This window comes from Pezoporus wallicus, unplaced genomic scaffold (assembly GCF_028554395.1).
Source record: "Pezoporus wallicus isolate ANWC-B61680 ecotype Strahan unplaced genomic scaffold, APGP_CSIRO_Pwel_v1 contig_3488, whole genome shotgun sequence".
Classification (NCBI taxonomy): Eukaryota; Metazoa; Chordata; class Aves; order Psittaciformes; family Psittacidae; genus Pezoporus; species Pezoporus wallicus.
The window spans coordinates 400,359-420,047 of record NW_026635397.1 but is presented as its reverse complement, the minus strand read 5'-3'; the positions used below and the strand labels follow the sequence as shown (position 1 = coordinate 420,047).

The following is a 19,689-nucleotide window of genomic DNA, read 5'->3' as shown; positions in this document are numbered from 1 at the left end:
AGCAGTAAAGTACAAAGGTTTCTGTCCCTTGCACTAACTATCCCCTTGTGCACACAGGCATTATGGCTTTTGGTCTGGGGCCATGTGTATGAAAGCCCATGGACTAACATGCCTTTTTCCTCTGGATGAGACCAGCAATCCAACACCACACTTTGCAGCTGGAGGAGCTCATTAAATCTAGTCCCATTAAATCTGTGGGGGCTGCAGACGACGCAACAGCTAAGAAAGCTGTTCTGGTCTGTCTTGTGCTATATTCAGGCACAGCAACGGGGAACTGAGATGTATGTGGCTGCTCCCCTGCTCATGAGCAGACACAGAGGGTCAGTAGCTAGATGCAGTTGTACATTGGAAACCAAGAAGGGAACACAGAGGAGCACAATGTGGTGGGTCTCTTCTGCTGGGATGCCTGCAAACCCAGCGAAGGCATCTCCCAAAGAGTGGCCAGTCCTGAGCCCATACCAATCCTAGAAAGCCTTTCATAAACACAGGGAAGCCAAGCTGAGGGCTGGAGTTCCACCTGTCCCCACTGTCTAGTTCCCAGATCTGGTCCCTTTGACTCAAGGAGAACCAAAGGCACAGGGTGCCCAGAGAAGCTGTGGCTGCCCCATCCCTGGCAGTGTTGAAGGCCAGGTTGGACGCAGGGGCTTGGAGCACCCTGCTCTAGTGGAAGTTGTCCCTGCCCATGGCAGGGGTTGGAGCTGGATGAGCTTTAAGGTCCCTTCCAACCCAAACCATTTTGTGATTCCATGACATAACCCCCCCCCCCCCCCCGCAGCTTTTAGTTGCGGCAAGCCTTGTGTATCTGCTTTCAAACACTTGCTCTATCCCTCCTGCAGGTGCTGCGGGCTCCCCCACGCTGTGTGCACAGCACTGTGTACTGTCAGCCCTATTTTACCCATGGCTGGAAGAAGCAGCAGCCCCTCCATCAGCGGCCGAGCTCCGCCCGACTCCCGTTTCTAGGAGCCCCCCGGGCGCTGCCGGCAGAGCCGGGCCGGGCCGCGCCGCCTCCCTGCCGCTGAGGTACAGCGGCCGGGCTGCTCTGAAGGAGGAACGGCTCCTCCGGTGCTCGCTGCAGCCGCGGAAAACCACCTTAACGCGGAGGCAGGAAGCCGCGGGGCCGGCAGGCACCAATCAGGCCGGCCCGGGGAGGGCGGGCGGTGGCGGGAGGGGGGGGACCGGAGGGAGGGCGGGCCCAGCTGAGCCGGCGGCGCTGGGGGCAGATGGCGGAGGGCGGGGATCCGCCCGCTGCCTCAGGCGGGCAGGCAGGTAACGTGGGGAATAGGGGCTCCTCCCGGGGGATGGGACCCCCAGCTCGTCGCCCCGGGGAAGGGCTCAGCCTGTCTTCCCCCCCCTCCCCGGTCTCTCTCCAGCGCAGGTCGTAACCTGAAGGAGTGGCTGCGGGAGCAGTTCTGCGACCACCCCATCGAGCACTGCGAGGACACGCGGCTGCACGATGCGGCCTACGTGGGGGACCTGCCCACCCTCAAGAGCTTGCTGCAGGAGGAGAGCTTCCAAAGGTGAGGGAGGTGTCCTGCGCATAGAAACACATGGGCTGGGCTGGAAGGGACCTTAAAGCTCATCCAGCTCCAACCCCTGCCACGGGCAGGGACACCTTCCACTAGAGCAGGGTGCTCCAACCTGGCTTTGAAAACTGCCAGGGATGGGTGTTAGGATGGGAGTGTGCGTTGCTTGCCCCCCACAGTCATCCCTCTGTGGTCTCCAAGGAGGTAAATCTTGAGCTGCTTTGTGAGTGTGCATGTCTTCTGATTCCTTTCAGATCAGAGGAATGTCATACCATGAGAAATGGGGGCTTGTGTATGATGGAAGAAACATGCAAAAGGGATTAAAATCGAATATAAAACCGAAACACCCAATGTTATAAAATCTGCCCAATGCAAAGTCTGCAACCATGGGGATAGTTAATGAATTTTCCTGCACCACAGAGAAAAAAAGCTGGTTTGAGTGCAGAATGTCTCCCAGCCTCAAAAAAAGTGGCCTTTCAGCAGAAGTGAGAATGAGGCAGCCCCACTTTTCTGCCCCTGGGCAGATGGGGTGTTTAATACCACAGACTAGGTTGGGTTGAGGGGGAGTTTAAAACTCATCCAGCCCCCTACCACAGGCAGGGACACCTTCCACTGTCTTGCTCCAAGCCCCTGTGTCCAACCTGGCCTTCAACACTGCCAGGGATGGGGCAGCCACAGCTTCTCTGGGCACCCTGTGCCGGCGCCTCAGCACCCTCATAGGAAAGAATTTGTGCCTAAGAGCTCACCTCAGTCTCCCGTCTGGCAGGTTAAAGCCATTCCCCTTGTCCTGTCCCTACAGGCCCTTGTCCAAAGCCTCTCCAGGTTTCTTGCCAGCCCAGATTTCCTGTGGACCCCTGATTTGAGATTTTTGCCTTATTTTGTCCCATATCACATAAAAACCCTGTGGCAGCAGGGACAGGTTGACGTTCCTTGCAGGAAAAGCAATATTGGGTGGGAGGAGGAGGGCTGGAGGCTGCAGCACCATCACACAGCTGATGGAGTGAGCGGAGAAGTGGCTTCTTTGAGGGTATGTGTGGGGTGGTCATCCCCACACCTCCAAAGTTAAAGGGGAGCACTTTTATCATAAGACTTGAAAGATGAGGCGTTGACATGGTTAAAAAAGCCCCAGCTGTGGGATTGCTCTCCTGGCAAACTCTGTAAGCACACTGTACAGAAACTGCTTTGTTTTGTACCCGTTACGTGGGCTCATGGAGTGAGCCAGAAGAGCACATCCACTGCTGTGCTGGCTAAAGAGCATTTTCACCAGCCTATATTGGCCTTAAAGAAATCCCTTCCTTTCTGTTCAAAGGGTACTGGCAGTGATTTGCAGAGAATTTTGGAGTGAGGGCTAGATGCTTATGAGACTTTTAGGGCTAACCTGAGATCTGCATGATCATAAAGGCTAATGCAGGTTATTTCAGAGGGATCTAAGCAGCTGCCAGCCAGATCCATCTCTTCCAATAACCTGGAAAAGGCTCTTATGCCAATACACCCACCCAGAGAGGATGCTAATGGCCTCCTGTTCAGACGGGGATTGCTGCACCTCTCCACTTTGCTGCTTGCTGGCAGGGCTAGGTTTCCCTGGATTTGTGTTTGTCATGCCGTGGTGCCTGGCTGCGTGTGGATGTTGCTGGCAGTGTGACATGTATGTATGCCTGCATTTCCATGCGCTGTTTCTTTCCTTCCTATATCCTCTTGCTGTTTCCCTGCTGCTTTAATGACTTTGTGTCCCCTTTGGAGCAGCTTGAATTAAATGGTTATGATCCCCAGCTTGGTTGCTGCTGATATGGGACATTTCCCTGTAAAAAGGGACTATCTTACTTGTTTATTGATAATTTTCACTGTGTTTTGATGCAGGGTTTGCCCTCACTGTGCATATGTGCAGCTGAGCTGCCATAAATCCTGTCTCCCAGGCACTATGGTGTAGCCTTCTGTTATCAGCAGGAGCTTTTCAGGACTGCTCTGAAGTGCCCAAAATGGGCAGGAAAAGCTTCATGGGAGCAGTTTGGGTTCTCCCAGATCCTCCTTGGGGGCTGGAGGAGGTGGGGTGCTGGTAGGCAGCAGGAGGCCTCCTCTGATGGAATGCTGTCCCCCTCCAATGCAGCCGGATCAACGAGAAGTCGGTGTGGTGTTGTGGCTGGCTGCCCTGCACGCCCCTGCGCATCGCTGCCACTGCCGGCCATGGGCCCTGCGTGGACTTCCTCCTTCGCAAAGGGGCTGAGATCGACCTGGTGGATGTGAAGGGGCAGACAGCCCTCTACGTAGCTGTGGTCAACGGGCACCTTGAGTGTGCCAAGATCCTCCTGGAAGCTGGGGCTGACCCCAATGGCAGCAGACACCACCGCAGCACCCCTGTCTACCACGCGGCACGTGTGGGCCGGGCAGACATCCTTCAGGAGCTGATCAGGTGAGAGCTCAGGTACATGCTGGAGGTGGGTGACTCTACCTCCCTCCTCTTTCGTTGGGAACTTTTTCCCCCATGGGGCTCATCCATTCCCTCCTTGCATGCCCAGTGTCTCCGCAGGCCTAGTGAAGCTCACTAAGTGACAGCCAGGGTGAGAGGATGGAGAGGTACCCAAAAGGACATCCTTGTATTCCCCATTGATTGGCCCTGGCAACAGGTCTGTGCCCTGCTCTGTGGCTCCCACGTCTGTTCTCCTAGGACGAAGCCCAAGAGAGGAATTTCTGTTTCTGAGCCCACCATCCACTATTCAGTCAGATCCAAACTGTTCAAAGTATCTTCCTCCCAACTCATATCTTGACTGCCAGCTCCATGTCATGAGTGAGGTGGATCTCCCAGTGAACAAAAAGTGTTTGGAAACAAATCTCTCTTTTGCTTAGCTCTGCTGCTCTGACCATTTTCAGCCCTTAGGAGGTGTTTGTCACTGGCACTAGCTATTGCTGCCTGCGTGGTGTTTGCCCATCATTATGATGCCCTCTGTGGCATCTGATTCAGTCTCCCCTTGCTAGACATCTGATGCACAGCTTCATTGATGGGATGGCACCTCTGAGGCAGAAAGGGATGGCCATCACTATAAGGTGATGAACAGTAACCTTAGATTTGGGTGGTGAGTGACTGGTGACCATCCATCCCTCAGGAAACTTTCTCTGTAGCACCAGCAGTGCTCAAGATGTAGCAGCAGGCTGTGTGAACTTGACTTTTCTTCCTCTGTGGTGTGCTGTGATACTTCCTTTCTTCTAAATTGGAAGTTTTTTGTATAAGGGACTAAATGGGCTGTTGACACCAAATACTAAGGGAGCATCAGGGGAAAATACAGGTTGTAGAAAGAAATAATAGAAGAAAGAGTGTTTGGATTCCCACAGAAATGCTGTCCAAGAAACCCCTTCAGTGACCACAGAGGCTAGAAAATAGCAACCAAAAGGGTTTGAATAGCAACATTTCAAATTACTTGGGGATTTTCTCCTCTCCTTTTTGCTTGTGGGGAAGTTAATTTTCCTACAAGTGCAGCTTTAAGGAAGCTGCAAGTAGAAAGAAGGGGAGATGGTCCCCCCTCCTCTTTCCTTTCTCAAGCTGAGAGAAGGATGTCCCCATTGCCATGTGCTTGTCAGTACAGGCTTCAGCTCCCATGCTGCATTCCCAAGAATCTGCCCTGAGATATCTGCTAAGGCAGAGTGAAATGTAGCAAATGGTGTTTCAGCAGCACAAGGGAGAGCTGATGCATTGATTTATGTGTCTACTCCTAGGGATACCTTGCCAGCAATATTAAAAGCAAGAGTTTGGAACACTTTCAGGCTTAAAAATGAACTGGAGTTTGTCCAATGTGTTTTTATTAGACAATGTCTCTCCCAAAGCTGCTAAGCTAATACCAAATTGTCAGATTGCCCACAATTTCAAATATCTTGGAGGATGGATTTCACAGATCTCTTCAGATTTGCTTACTTTCAAATGCAGTCTGTTGTTGCAGAGCTCACTTGGAGAATTGTAAGATGTTGCTCTCAAAGGCTTTGGCAGAGGGGATGCAATGAGGAAGACACTTTTACTGGGATAGAAGGAAGTATTTCAGCATATTCAACTCCAGAAACCCTCCTAAGTCCTAAAGAGAAAGCCCAACCCAGCCAGGCTTGCTGCAAGTGTCTAAACATCACCTAGTTCATCTCTTTGTTAATCATATGGTAGCACAATCAGGATTCCTGGATACTCCTATAATTGCTGAACCAGCTACCCAAGCAAGAGGTGAAACTGTATCCATGAATAGTAAATACACTCGTAGCTGTGGGATGGTGATCTGCTTTTTAACATGGCTGGTGGAAGTATTTATGGTTAGATTGCCAAGGTATAGAGATTACCTTTTTAACAGCTTGTGATGTGATCATGCCGTGAGGTTGGACTGTTGCAATGTACTTGCAGTATGATTGAGGGCTGACCTCATTATGAAGGATTAAGGGTGAGAGGGCCCTTTTGCCACACTAAAACAGTGAAAAAGAGACCTGACAGATGGCCCTGCTGCCTCAGGTGCATGTTGAGCTTTGTATTTTGCTTTGGCTTGAGGGTTTCCACTGGGAATTTTGATGACAATAGTGGGAAAAAAACCTCAAAGGGATATCTGCTATCTGGTCAGGATCATGGCCATAGGAAGCAGTGGCCCTACCAGTCTCCTGAGATCTCAGCCAAGATGTTCATGCTTGGGAGATCTTGCTTGTTGGGGTGAAAATGCACTGCATGTCCTTTGCAGCTCTTAGACAAGTTTCCTTAGGCATTGTTCTGAGTGTGCCTCATTTAAATGAGACTGTTCCCATCCTCGGAATTGAAGCATTTGGTTAAGTGTTTGCTGGATGGGGACCAGCCCCTCCTTAGGCTGTGCTTGCCTTGAGTCAGGATTTGTGCCCAGGTGGTTTCCTTATTTGCTTTATTAACTGCAGAAAGGACTATAATGCTACCTAGGAAGACAGAAAAGTCTAGTTTTGGGTGGGGGACTGGTGAGTGAAGGAGGTTTTTATCCCTCTGTGGGGAGAAGGGACAGGGCTTTGCCTGATCTTGGTGCTGCAATTAAAACCAGCTACTCCTGAGGGGATTGTGTGTCTTCCACCTCCTTCCCATCCAAGCTGCATATGAAGTAGGTGGACATAGTGTCCCCATTGCTTGGGTGTTACCCAGCCTGGGGAAAAGAAATGCTTATTTCTGCTGTCTCTTCTTTCTGCAGCATTGCCATTTTCCAAATTGCTTTGCCAGAGAGCAGCACTTGGCCTTTTCTGCTCCCATTTATTTGGCCGCATTCTTCACTTCCTACAAAAAACAAAATGAAAAGAACCAAAGCCATTAAGCCTTCTTTTCTGCTTGTTCACAACTTGGTGCCATCTGTACTTACTGAAAAGAAGTATGCTATGGGCACTGCTTCTGTTTCGTGATGATACTCATGGCCATTGAGCGGGGCTTTATCCTGCTCACATGGCATTTTGCAAGCCCAAGCCCATGGCAAAGACACAGGATGTGAGTTTCTCTGTGGGGTAGGACATGGCAAAAAGCTTGGGAGGTTTGGTGCTGCAGCTCCTGGGGGTCCCCCCTGCAACTCCTTGAGTGAGCTGTAATCTCTTGTGTGGTATCCAGTACAATGTATAGCCTGTGAATGGAGCTGTGCAGGATGGATGCAGACAGGGGAGGGCCTGATGCCATTATTTTGTGTTCTTCCAGTTTTCTGAGCTGAATACTAGGGAAAAGGCCACTTTTTGACTCCCTGAAGGGATTTCTGATGGTATTCCAAATGCCCTAGTTCCTTTGGGAGCGGGATTGTGACATACATGTGTTGCTGTTGAGCACAGATTTCTGTTTCCATTTCCGTGCTATTTGTGACAGTCAGATCGATTGTCTGTATTGCTTTTTGGCCTGTTTTAGCCTGGTGGGGAAATTATTTCACTCCATCTCTTCAACTGGGTAATTTGGAAGCATCCTTGCTCCCCAGCCAGCTCACTAGCATCCAGCATTACGTGGTGCTGGCTTAGGGCTGAGCCATCCCTTGTGCCAAGGGTGTGTTTGGCCAGTCCTTCAGGAGGGCAGGGAAAGATGTTCACAGCTGCTCCTCCTCCCTCTGAAGCCTCGGCTGTTATGGGCAGAGAAACAGCTTTGCTTCTTGAAGATCAGACCATGCTGGATACAGCATCACCACTCAGAAGCCCCACCAGGCCCATCTGAGGGTAGGTATGGATGGTACTTGGGTGGTGGGCTCCAGAGGTACCAAAGACAGGCAGGGTGCTCACTCTTTGGCCTCACCTTTTGCCATTTTGGGCTGCAGTTGTGGTGCTGTTGGCCTTGTTTCCAAACCTCTGCTCTCTTCTTCTTTTCCAACCAGGTATGGTGCAGATGTGGATGTGAATCACCACCTCCCTTCACACGGCCCCAGCCTGTCCCTGCGGCCCCTCACCACGCTGGTGGTCTGCCCACTCTACATCAGTGCTGCCTACCACAACCTCCAGTGCTTCCGGCTGCTGCTCCAGGCTGGAGCCAACCCAGATTTTAACTGCTGTGGGCCCATCAACATCCAAGGCTTCTCCCGGGGCTCCCCAGTGTGTGTGATGGACGCTGTCCTGCGGCATGGCTGTGAAGCGGCGTTCGTCCACCTTTTGATTGACTTTGGAGCCAATCTGGACCTGGTGAAAGTGGAGGCCTTGGGAGTCGAATCCACAGGAAGGGTTAAAGTCAACCCTGAGGCTCTGCGGGTGTTTAAAGAAGCAAGGGGTAAGTAGCTTTGATTTACTGAAGTCTGGTTCTGTCTCGCTCTGGATTCAGGAGAGTTCTTTGGAGAGTTTATTTGGGAGTTAGGAGCTGTTCAGGTGGTAGCATCCTCTTTTGGGTCTGTTCGGCAAAAAGGTGGTGTAAACAGATTATACCTAACTTAAAAGATAACTGGACTTTAACAAGCTGTTAAGCAAAGTGTGGATGGCTTCACCACCTCTGGTACAGCTCCCCTAGAGCTGTTGCTGGCCAGGCAGGCATCAAGCAGGACAGGACTATGGGGCTGGCCTCTGTGGCTCCCTGGCATGGATCCTTGTTGTTGCTGAGCTGATGCTCTCCCAGCATTGATGACTCAACCCAGTGGCTTCCCCATGAGCCTCCAGCCAGCTGGTTTTCTCCTGTTGCATTTGGTACATTCATGTGGTGGTTTCCTCTCTCTTGAGTCCTTCAGCTACCAACAGTGCCTCTTGCAGCAGTTTGTAACTTTATCTTTCTCCCAGCTCCTTTTTCCATTGCCTAACCATGTCCTCAGCAAGGTTTAGGCAGCATGGACCTGTCAGAGCTGGGCTTTGGATCTGTAGACCACAGGCAGGTTATGGCATATCCAACAACATCCAGTTCTCCAAAGCCATGCAGATGTACCCTCACTGTTCTTGGATAACCCTGTGCTCTGCATGGGGAGGGACCCAAGAGGTGTATCTGGACAGGCTGCTTGCGCAGTGAAGCCACAAATGGTGGTAGCAAGTGGCAGGATGGTGGTGGAAAAAGGTGTGAAAAAGCTGGGGTTTGGAATTTCACATCCTCTGGGAAGCAAATGGGTTACAAAAGAAGTAAACCAGAGTCTCAGACCTGATCATGCCTAAGTTTACCTGCTGTTTCTTTCTTCTTATGACAAAAGCAACACCAGTAGAGTGTGCGTCCTTGTTCCAGCAAGGGCAGCACCTCATAAAACTACCAGGCTCAGCTGGTGAAGGCCAGGACTTTGCACCAGCTTGGAAGTGGAGTTTCCCTCCTGAACTCAGCAGGAATTTTCCAAGGGATTCAGGCTGTGGGATACACCCCCCAGCTCCAAGTTATTCAGCTTTGCACGTGCCTGGTTTTTCAGATTGCTTGGACTTTTGCTGGGAAGAGGCACACATGAGCTGCAGCACATGGTTTCCATTAAGCCTGGGTTTAGGAGGCAAGTGGGACTCCTCAGGTAGAGCATGCAGGATAATGTAGTGGTGCCTTGGAGGTCCTGAATCAACATGGACACCACCAATGTGGATGTCTCTGTGCTGGAAGAGCTCTCTGTGAACTGAAAAGAAGCCATCAAAAGAATGTTGGTGGAAGGCCTAAGCTGGCCATCAATGCTGTTGTTTCCCAAGGGGGTGATTTAGAGCAGAAATAAAGTCCATGTCATCTTAAAACAATCTGAATAGCATAAAGCCTCCCACAGCCTCCCTTGGTGTGGATTTGGCAGTGATCTCTTGAACCCTCTCGTGCAGGGACTGGCTCCATGGTCACAACCCCGTGCAGCCTTCAGCATGCCCTTCCACACTGCGTGTGTGGGGGCTCATTGCTCCATGGCTTTGGCCTCCTCATGGGGGGAATCTGTGCATGCTCTGCTCACAGCACTACCTTCATGTTGCTGTGTAGTATGGAAGGGGTAAATGACTCCTCAGCTGTCAGCCAGAGCTCAGCAGAGTTTACACACTGTTAGCCCTTTCTCTGAGCCTCAATAGTTGTTCTCTTTCTTCCTTGCAGGCTGTACCCGGAGCCTCTTGTCTCTCTGCCGCATAGCTGTACGAAGAATACTTGGCAAATCCCGGCTGGATCTGATCCATAGCCTTCCAGTCCCAGACCCCATTAAACAATTTCTACTTCATGAACACAGTTAAAGGGCAACTGGCTGCTTTCTGGGACAGTTTGATTCAGTAAATGAGTGCGCTGATAAAGCCAGATGCCAATCCTAACCCTTCCCTCACAGTGAAACACTGTGGTGCTCATGGAGTGCACATAATTCCCTGCCCCTGTGATTTTCCCCTCAACATTTAGGGTGCAGTGATTTTGTGTGTCTGTTCTTAAGCTACTGATTATCTCACTGGTGATCTCTTGTTTGCAACTGGTTGGGCACTAAGGCCGGTAAGCATCTGTGGCTGTTACATGAGCAAATACAATACATCCTATAGCGGTTAGCATATGTCTGTTTGTTATGACTCTACCTCTGTTCTTGATCTCTGTTACACACACCTTGTGTCTCAGCATGGGGAAGTGTCTTTCCTCTTCCTATAGTGTACAGGGGAGTTTCTCCTCACCATAGTGAAGGTTTTATAAGAGCACTGTTCTCTTTCTGCCATCAGTACGTGACCTTTCATCTTCTGTATGAAGTTTGTGGTTGCTGCTGTAAAACCTGGTGTATTTTCTTCTGTCCTCATGGTGTGAAGCCCATCGTTTCCTGTCCAGTGCTGGGTGTTACTTGGAAAATTGTATCTGCGTGCTGCAAGGTGGCTCTGCTGCAAGGTGGCTCTCTTCGTGTAGAGGCTTCATCACACAAATGGGAGAGTAGCAGAATATGTAATCCTATCCTGTCTGAGTCACTTCTACAGAGCACCAGAGCTGCTGTGGCAGCTTGGCTCTCCCTCCAGCACTGTAATGGATAAGGCAGGGGTTGGCTGGTCTCAGCCTGGGACTGTGTCAAGTCTTGTGACTGCTGCCATATCACGAATGATCAGACGTGAAGAGAAGAGGAAAAGATAGTTTCACCTCTGGGAACTCATAGCTCCACAGCCTGATGTGGGGATGTGATTCCTGCTGCAGTATTGGTGGGGCAAAGACTATGACAGCATGTGAACCTGGGAGATTGCTAGACTGCTTTTTGGAAGAACAATGCCTAAACTCATCTTCTGCTCCCTGTAAAATGGGTTTGAATATTTGAGATTGACCAAGAGCAGCAGTGGAGGGAGGAGGTGCTGAATTAAATGGTTCTATTGCTGTTCTGGATTGTAGTTGATGCAATACCCGTGAATGTATCTGTGTTATTAGGAAGAAAAAGACACCAAAATGATCACTAGACTGCCTGCTTGCAATACTGCTGTGGTGATGTTACTGAAGCCCCAGTAAAGTAGCTGGTAATGCACATCACATAGAAATAGAAGAGCCTGCTTACTTTTTACTGTATACCTACCTATACCTGACTCCTACCATGTCAGTAGGACCAGAGAAAACCTTCCGAGATCCACTTCACAGGTTTTTCTGTTTTGATACTGCTCCTACCAGCATTATGGAAAAGGGAAAAGACTTTTTGTCTTTTCTTGAAGAGTTAGGAGTTTATGTGCTTCTAAATGCAGCCTTGCACCCAGCAGCCTGGGCTTCTTTGATTTCTGTTGCTGTTTGCCTTCATGTCACAAGTTCACAGGATAGGCTCACTCTTCAGTGACTTGATAACCTTTTGTAGGGATCTCAGGGTCATCCAGTTCCTTGTATAGGAGACATTGTCAAAATAGCAAATTTAGAAGGACAGAAATGATGGTACCTCAGGATCTGGGGTAAATGCTCAGGTGATAATTGGTGTTTGCTTTTACTTTACTGATTCAAGTGCTTCCTAGTTGATTTTTTTTGGGTAATATTTTCTTTGCCAGATGTTTTTCCAGAAGTGATCTTAAAGATGATGGGGATTTATTTCATGTATGGTATTAGTGCATAGGGACCTGTTGTTGAGAGCTGAGTTAAGCATGGGATGGCAGGGACAGTAAGAGCCCCACTGGGAATGGAATTTGGTCTGATCACTTTTCTCCTTGACCTGCTGCATTAAGAGGGAAATGGGGTTGTTGAAGCTACCTTGCATTTTGATTTCAAATGCCGTTGGCTGACACTAGAGGAGCAAATCCTCAAGACTTGCCCCATAGATCTTGATACTAGTTAGAAAATGTGCTTTTTCTTTTCCAGAGGTATAAATGAATGCAAACTTGGTTCAGTTTCCTGCCCTCCCACTATGGGATGCATTAAGGATAGAGTTTAATAAGCAGTGATGGACTTGCTGGTATGTTTTACTACCCGCTGAAGAGCACGTGCCTTTTGAAGCTGCTTTCAGAGGAGGAGGAAGGGCAAGCCCCTGCTTGTTTCCTGTTACTCCAGTTCCATGGCCAGGCCTGGAAGATCCTTAAATTGCTTGACTCCCTGATTTTGGTGTAAGGTGGCAAAATCTGCACTGCTGGGAACAGGCTAAAGTGTGATGGTTACATTCAGTGCTTAGATGCTAAAGCAAATGGTACTTTTACATCCCTCCTCAGGTGAGATCTAATGGCAAAGCTGTGTAGCTGTAGGCATGCTCTCAAGGTGAGAAGGCAGCAGTTTTGCACTGTTTCCTTTTCAGGCTTGCAGATGGTTTAGGTTTTCACCATGCTGGAGGCCAGGGCAGCCCATGAGCATGTTGCCTGGGAGTTGTGCGCTTGCTTTATAGAAGTGTTAACATGCCTGAGAGATGCAAACAGGTTGTAAAGGCTCTTGTCACCTTGCTGGAAGAACCATAATGTTTTGCAGGAGCACGGGCCGACCGTACTTTCCAGCTCCAGTGTATTAGAGGCAGAAATGGAGGTAGGTTGTCTTGAGAAAGTGCCATTCAACTGCTGCCTTGGTTTGATCCTTTTTCCCCCTTGATTTTTGACTTAGTTTTGTACCCATTAGTGTCTTTTGGGTGAAGGTGGCAGGATGGGGAGAGCTGGCTCCACCTGAATGAGATACACTGTGAATGATAGAAGGTGGTCCAGGGAAACTGAGAGAATTTAGTTAGCTCAATGCCTGATACAGCTTAAAGCCAAGGCTCTGCACATGAGTTGTTACAGTTTTAATTCTAGATGCTTCAGCATTTGGTTTGCTGACTGTTGTGCTCTTGCCTGATGCTGTCCTGCAGTGTGCTTATGGATAGCCTGCCATTGCACCCTGACCAGTTTAGCAACAGTGCTCCCTTCCAGAACGCTAACTCCATGTGAGTGAAACTGTGAAGAGCATCCTCTCCCCATGCACAGAGTCAATGCTTGGTACTGCCAGAATTCCTCTGTAGGTCCTACTGGTGAAGTCAAGCCATGATGGGGGGAGAATACTTTGGCCTCTGGGTAGTTCTTTTGACCTCAAGCTTGAAAGGACTGTATGGATTTTCAAGTCCATCTGATGTGGAGCCCAAAGGCTTCCCCTGACCATGGATATCTCTGATCCACAGGTCAAAAGATGGTTCTCCCAACCCACTAGCAGACAAGCTTAAAGTTCATAAATCCCTTGGACATTTGCAGAGTCAAAGCTTTGAAGCGCAGGAGGCATTTTGGTTGGACCCATCCACCTGAGGAACTGTGCTTCCTGCATGGGTCTCTGTGTTAAACTTGGATGGTCTTTCAGTCTTGAGGACCTGAAGGGAGTCCAGCTCAAGGGGACAGCTCATACTATTAAGCCGTAAGTGCAAAGACAACTGTTAGAGTGAGTCCCTGTGGATGTTGGTTGCTGAAGTTCCATAAACCCAGCTTTGCCTGAGTGAAGTGCTTTAATGCACAGACTTAGATCTGGAATTTTCATTGTAGGGAGATAATACTGAATCTCAAAATAGATCCATGCTATTTATAGACCTGCGTATCCTGTCCTGTAGGGCCAAAACCTACATGCTCTGGCTGTCGCTGTACTTTTAAACTGAAGAAACAAGTCTTCCAATATGAAATCTGAGTTACATGTGCATATTGTATGTCTTTGTACTGTATAAACAGTATTTATTTTTGCCTTAACTTGGACTTCACTGTTTCCTCCTATGTAGCAAAGTGTTCTCTTTTGTAAAGGTGTTCTTTTCCGTGTTCTCACATAACATGAGTAACAAATGAGTATCCTGAAGCCATGGGTGGGAAATTAAACTGTTTAATTGTGTGTACATCCCCTATACTGAAGAATGCCTGCTGTGTTTGTGTGTAAGATACAAAGCATTGTGTGTAAGCTTGGGTGGGATGGGAATGACAAGATTTGGCAAATGCTCATAGAACCAAACCAGATCTGGACTGAGCAAAGCAGATCCAAAGCAGTCTTTTTGTATGGAGGCTTTCTTCTTGTCTTTGTTGCTATGGAGGATTTCCGGAGCATGAGATGCTGGTAACTGATACCCAGATATAATGTTGCTGCTCCAAGCCCTGTCCCACCTGGCCTTGAACACTGCCAGGGATGGGACAGTCACAGCTTTCCTGGGCACCCTGTGTCAGTGCACCAGCATCCTCACAGAGGGTCAAGTAAGGCAGTTTTAACACCCAAACTGGCCTTTGAGGTACAGCACCTTTTTAGTCCTATGTGTCCCGCTGAGGAAATCGGCCCAGGACAGAACAGAGGTGACAGGGTCCCACTTCAAGAAGTGCTAATCAGTGCTCTGGTTTTGCCCAGGGAAAAATGTAGAGCAGCAAGGTCACATCTAAAAGTAGATAGGTGGTGTCTATAATGGGCCTGGATCCATGGGTAGCTGGATAAAGATGTACCAATGCAGGAGCGTGGCTCTTTGCCTTGGGGAGGAGGAGTCCAGCTCTACGCAGCAAAGAGCATGCACGGGAGTTGCAAAACCCTGAATCGTGCCTTGGAGGCTCTCACTGCTCCTCTGCATGTCCTGTGACCACTGGAGGGGGCCGGAGAACCGTGCTGCCTGCATCAGGCAGGGGCAGGCAGGGGCTGGGCAGTGGGTTGCTGCACCATTGCTAACTCCTGCCTTGCTTCCCCTGGACCGTTTTCAGCAGGATTCTTATAACAGCTTTGTTTTTCCCCTGGAGTTGTCATTGGAAAACTCTCCAAGCTCAAGCATTTCTGATGGCTGCTCTTACCTATGGGTCAGCAGATGTGCAGGCTCCATCTGCAGCACCCAATTTGTGTCCTTAAGCATGGGTGGTAGAGAATTGCAGGTACCTGAGGATGAAGTCCCTGTAGCTGTTTCCAGTCCAAGGCTGGATTCCTGCTATTTTTAGGCTTCCTGCTCTTTTCGCTTGAGAAATGTTTGTCTGAGTTGGTGCCAGTATTTCCTGTAAAGGCAAAAAGAGAGCTTCTCCTAAGCTGGAAGAAAACCATCAAATCGGTTGAAATTAGGGTGATTACAAACAAAGCAAAACAAGCAAAGCATCTCCAGCCTTGATATTCCTTGAGCTTGGAAGCATCTCCCTCCTGCCTCCATCTCCCCTTGGGCTTGCGCAGTAGCCACGCCAAGTTGGTACCTTGCTGGCTAGTGGGTCAGCAATAGCATCTCTGTGCCGCAGCTTAGAAAGAGCAAAGGGATTGACTGTCAGTTGGGAGAGATCTGTGTGTCTGAGCTGCAGACCTCGGGAAGATAAACAGGGAGTTGTTTAAAGGGCTGCTAGACTCCAGCCGTGATTTTGCATGCTGTTAGCTTGTCCTCTTCTTGCTTATTTCTCTTGGGGTAGAAAGCCTGGGGTTTCTGGTCACTTCTCACTGAGCTTCCTGTATGGCTGAGGGGGGAAAGAGCTTATAGGTGAGCCTGCCCATTGTTTACATAATGGCATTGGTACATTTTCCTTCTTACTCGCACTCATTAATCTTATCTTAACATCTAATGTGGAGTTCCCTTCCCTGCAGCAGCAAGGAAGAGGAGAGGCTTTGGCTTGCACTGTCTGATGCTCAACTATGTGCCCTGGGCTATGAGAACCGACCAAGGCTGCAGTAAATCTCAGGCAGTCTCAAAGCATTTCCTCTTGCATGCTTTGCTTCCACTCCCCCAGCCGCGAATGAGGAAGCCCCTGCTTGTTTAACTTCATTTTGGTTCTCCGTCAGCTCCTTCAGGCTTCTCTTCCCTCCCAGATGACCTCTCTGTCCCCTGCAACCTGGAAGGAAAAGAAGAGGTCCATGTGTTGTGCCTGAGACAGGGCAGTACACACAGGGTCCCACACCAGCCCTTCGCAGGGAAAAGGAGGTTGCAGACCTCCAGAGCGCAGTTGCACTGCAGAGCTCACTAAGCCAGCTCCAGGTACACTCATTTCCTGCTGCTTTCAGCATATCCCACCCCCTCCAAACCTATTTGTACTGTTCTGTTTTACACTTTTTTCACTCTTCTTCTTTTTTTGTGTTGTTTATGCTTCAGAGGCAAATGGAATCTGGTTTTGTTTACTGGAAAGTATGCTTTATTTTCCCAGCATTGAGCATCTGGTGTTTGTAAAATGCATGATGAGTCCTTCCAACAGAAAATGGGCCAGCCAGAGTGTGCCTGACCAAGAGCTCACGTGGGCCATGACCTTTCTCCTTGAAAGGTACTAAAAAGTCCAAGAAAGTGCCAGCACAGTGATGAACATCATAGAATCAGTGAATGGTTTGTGTTGGAAGGGACCTTAAAGCTCATCCAGTTCCAACCCCTGACACGGGCAGGGACACCTTCCATTAGAGCAGGTTGCTCCAAGCCCCTGTGTCCAGCCTGGCCTTGAACACTGCCACGGATGGGGCAGCCACAGCTTCTCTGGGTAAAATCTACACGAAAAATACTGGAAGTTCACATTTTCCATCAAATGTATGTTCAGTGAAGTCTGTGAGGTACCACAAGTAAAATTGGCCTAAAAGCTTCACATGTGAAGGAACAGTGGTGGGTAGTGTGTACCTGTGAGCCCCAGCACCAACCATCCCCAAATACTTCCATAGGATGCTTTTGTCATTAGGAAGACAGAGAGAAAAATAAAGCCAAGATGGGTTAGGTGCAGCAGGACAACCGTGGTGGTTGATTCATGTCTTCAGCCATTCCCTAGAAGGTAGCAGGATGATGCACGATCTGTACACAGTCCCTTCCCCATGGCACAGACTTTCTCTAGCTTTTCCAAACATACCAGGGTGAGGTGAGTTTCTGTCATGGCATCTTGCCACAACCATCTGAAAGCTGCTCAGGGAATTCTGGGAGCTGGTTCCCAGCCATGATTCTCTTGGCCAACTCTGCACTTGCCTTTAATTCTAATAATTTGGTGACATCCATTTATTTAACATTTTGCAAAGCAGGGTCTGCCTTTCCTCCGAGCAAATGGGAGTTGAAGGATGGGAAAATGCCTTCATAAATTGGAAGTTAAATGAAGGAATTGCTTTAAAAGCACTGAGGGCTGTTAGCTCCATGGTGTGGTATCCCTTACAGCATCATGAGCTGTGATGCTGGTTCAAGGCACGGAAGATTCAGGAGGCACAGGGAGTGGGGTGATGGCTTTTATGGCTGTTGCTGGTTTTGTGTGGGTATTTCTGGCCTTTCTGAGCCTGCTTTTGTTTGCAGTTGGAATGTCATGATAGAATCATCCCTTACTTCATTTCCCACAAAACACAGTTTTTACCAGCAAGTCTTAATTTGGGAAAACTTCAGGAGTTTGGGCATTTCGTATCAGTATGTAAGCAGCTTCTGGAAATTTTCTCTTACATTTATTCATATCCACATTATTCTATGACATTATATGCAGTAGATGCAGTATTTGATTTGATTTTTTGATTTGTTTCTTCAAATGACTAATGGTAGCTGCAGCTTGGTCTCAGATGGAACCTACATCACATTAATGTTTAAATCATTATTTTCTTTCAAATGAGAGCTCTTTCACTTTGCTTCCCCTTCATCTTAGGATGACCTTAAAGGCTGGGTGCTGTAGTAGATCCCAAGCATGTTTTCAGAGCTTTCTTGCACACCACCAAGACTCACAGGTAGATGCTCTGAAGAGCAGTCCAGGGCATGTTAGCTTGGTGCCATCCTGCACAGATGACTGATGAAGCCTTGGTGATGTGCTGGTGGCATCTCTAAGCAGCATTTTATTGCTGAGTAGGCCAAAGCTTGTGGGGAATGGAAAGCCCAGCTCAGTCTCGAGATGCTGCAATCTTTAAACCTTTGTGGCTGTCTAACAGTGATTTTCCTCACATCTCAACACTAGCACTTGGATGTGTACCTCCAGATACATCTTGTTGAGCTGGAAAGGAATTTTGCTTCTGTATTATAAGATTTTCTTGTTGTTTAAAGGTGTTCAAGTCCTTACCTTCCTCAAAGCAACCCATAAAGCCTCCTATAAATACTACTTAGGAAAGCAGTAGTTTCCAATTACCCTAGCTCCACTACTGAGATCAGTCCCTATAATTACCAGCCTCCAGTAGTACAAACTTTCTTAAAGCCAAAGCATCAAAGCAGAAGTTCTTCTTTGCCTTACTTGGTGGCTGCCACCAGCCTGGAGGTGGCAGCTTGGACTTGATGGACTTGGCAGTGTTAGATTTATGGCCTTCATGACACAATACGATGGTGTCCTGTCCAAATCGTTCATCATTTAGAGCTATAACCTAAAGGCCAGCTGTGAAATCTTGAAGTTGAGAATCAGTTTTAACTCAGTAGCCTGAGACAGTGTCTGGTCCCTCGTGCTGGGAGTTGTTCTTGCTGGGTGTTCAGTGAACTTTGGGATTAGTCCATAAGCTTTCAGTGTAGTGATAACCCTACATATTTAATGCATTGTAGACTATAAGTGATGCCAAAATGTCAGCAAAGCCCGTTGTGCCAATGCAAACAATGCTAGGAAGTTTTACTGTTCCCGTTGCTGGTGCATGAACTTTATTCTTCACTTTCTGTGTGTGTCTGCACATCAAGAGAGGCCAAAGGGTGCAGGTAAATACGAATCTCATAATGCTATGCCATCAAAAGAAAAAGTAGGACAGTTAAAAGTTATTTGTGCATTTAGACTTGCATAGCACTGAAAGGAGCTCTGTGCTGGTGTGAACTGCTGCAGGTTTGTGTTTGCTTCCTAGCAGAGAGCATTTAAAATGCTGCAGAACCATGGTGAGTATACATCACTTCACTCCAAACTGGCACAGATTGGCTGGGCAGCCTTGGCTGGATGTACTTTCACGTGGGATCCTCTTAAGGATCCAGTAGGAATTTGGACAGCACTACCCTGCTGTTTGAAAGAAAGGACTTAGTTGGTGGTACATTCATTGCCAAGGTCAGTGAAGCTGGTAACTGGGCAGGCAGACAGGACATCAATGGATGTCCGCTGTAAATTTGGCTCTGCTGATGTTCCTTTTCTCTGGTATGAAAAATGATTCACCCAGCTTTGAAGTACCCAGTCTTGTTAAGCATGGGTCAGATGTTTAAACATAACTAAGGCTATTATATGGGCTAATTAAGTCAAGGCATCTGGCATGCATATCATCCTGCAGATAGGTTTCCATGGAAAACAGTTTATATGCCGTGAATGTCATTAGAAGATTAGATTACGTATCAGATGGATCTTGTATTCTTCCAGAGACCACCATTCTTTAAAATGAGGTTTAGGCTACTAGATGGAGCTGGCTAAACAGCCCTGGCTGCTCAAGTCCCTGTTTGGCCTCTGAGCAGTTGGCATTTCAAGTCTGCAGCCCCGCTCCTCCCTGTAGCATCTGCTGCTTGCAAGAAGATAATCCTGAGGTTCCTTAGGATCAGACTGGTTTGGGTTGGAAGGAACCTTAAAGCTCACCCAGTTCCAACCTCCTGCCATGGGCAGAGACACCTTCCAC

General features: G+C 48.5%; 1 protein-coding gene across 1 annotated transcript; it reads left to right on the top strand.

Annotated features, from left to right (window-relative positions):
- The first annotated feature begins 1,220 nt into the window (after nucleotides 1–1,220).
- On the top strand, nucleotides 1,221–10,393 carry ASB1 (ankyrin repeat and SOCS box containing 1). The gene is made up of 5 exons (XM_057422177.1): nucleotides 1,221–1,266; nucleotides 1,376–1,517; nucleotides 3,628–3,930; nucleotides 7,829–8,214; nucleotides 9,958–10,393. The coding sequence occupies exons 1-5, from the start codon at nucleotides 1,221–1,223 to the stop codon at nucleotides 10,089–10,091; spliced, it is 1,011 nt and encodes a 336-aa protein (XP_057278160.1). The 3' UTR covers nucleotides 10,092–10,393.
- The last annotated feature ends 9,296 nt before the right edge of the window (nucleotides 10,394–19,689 follow it).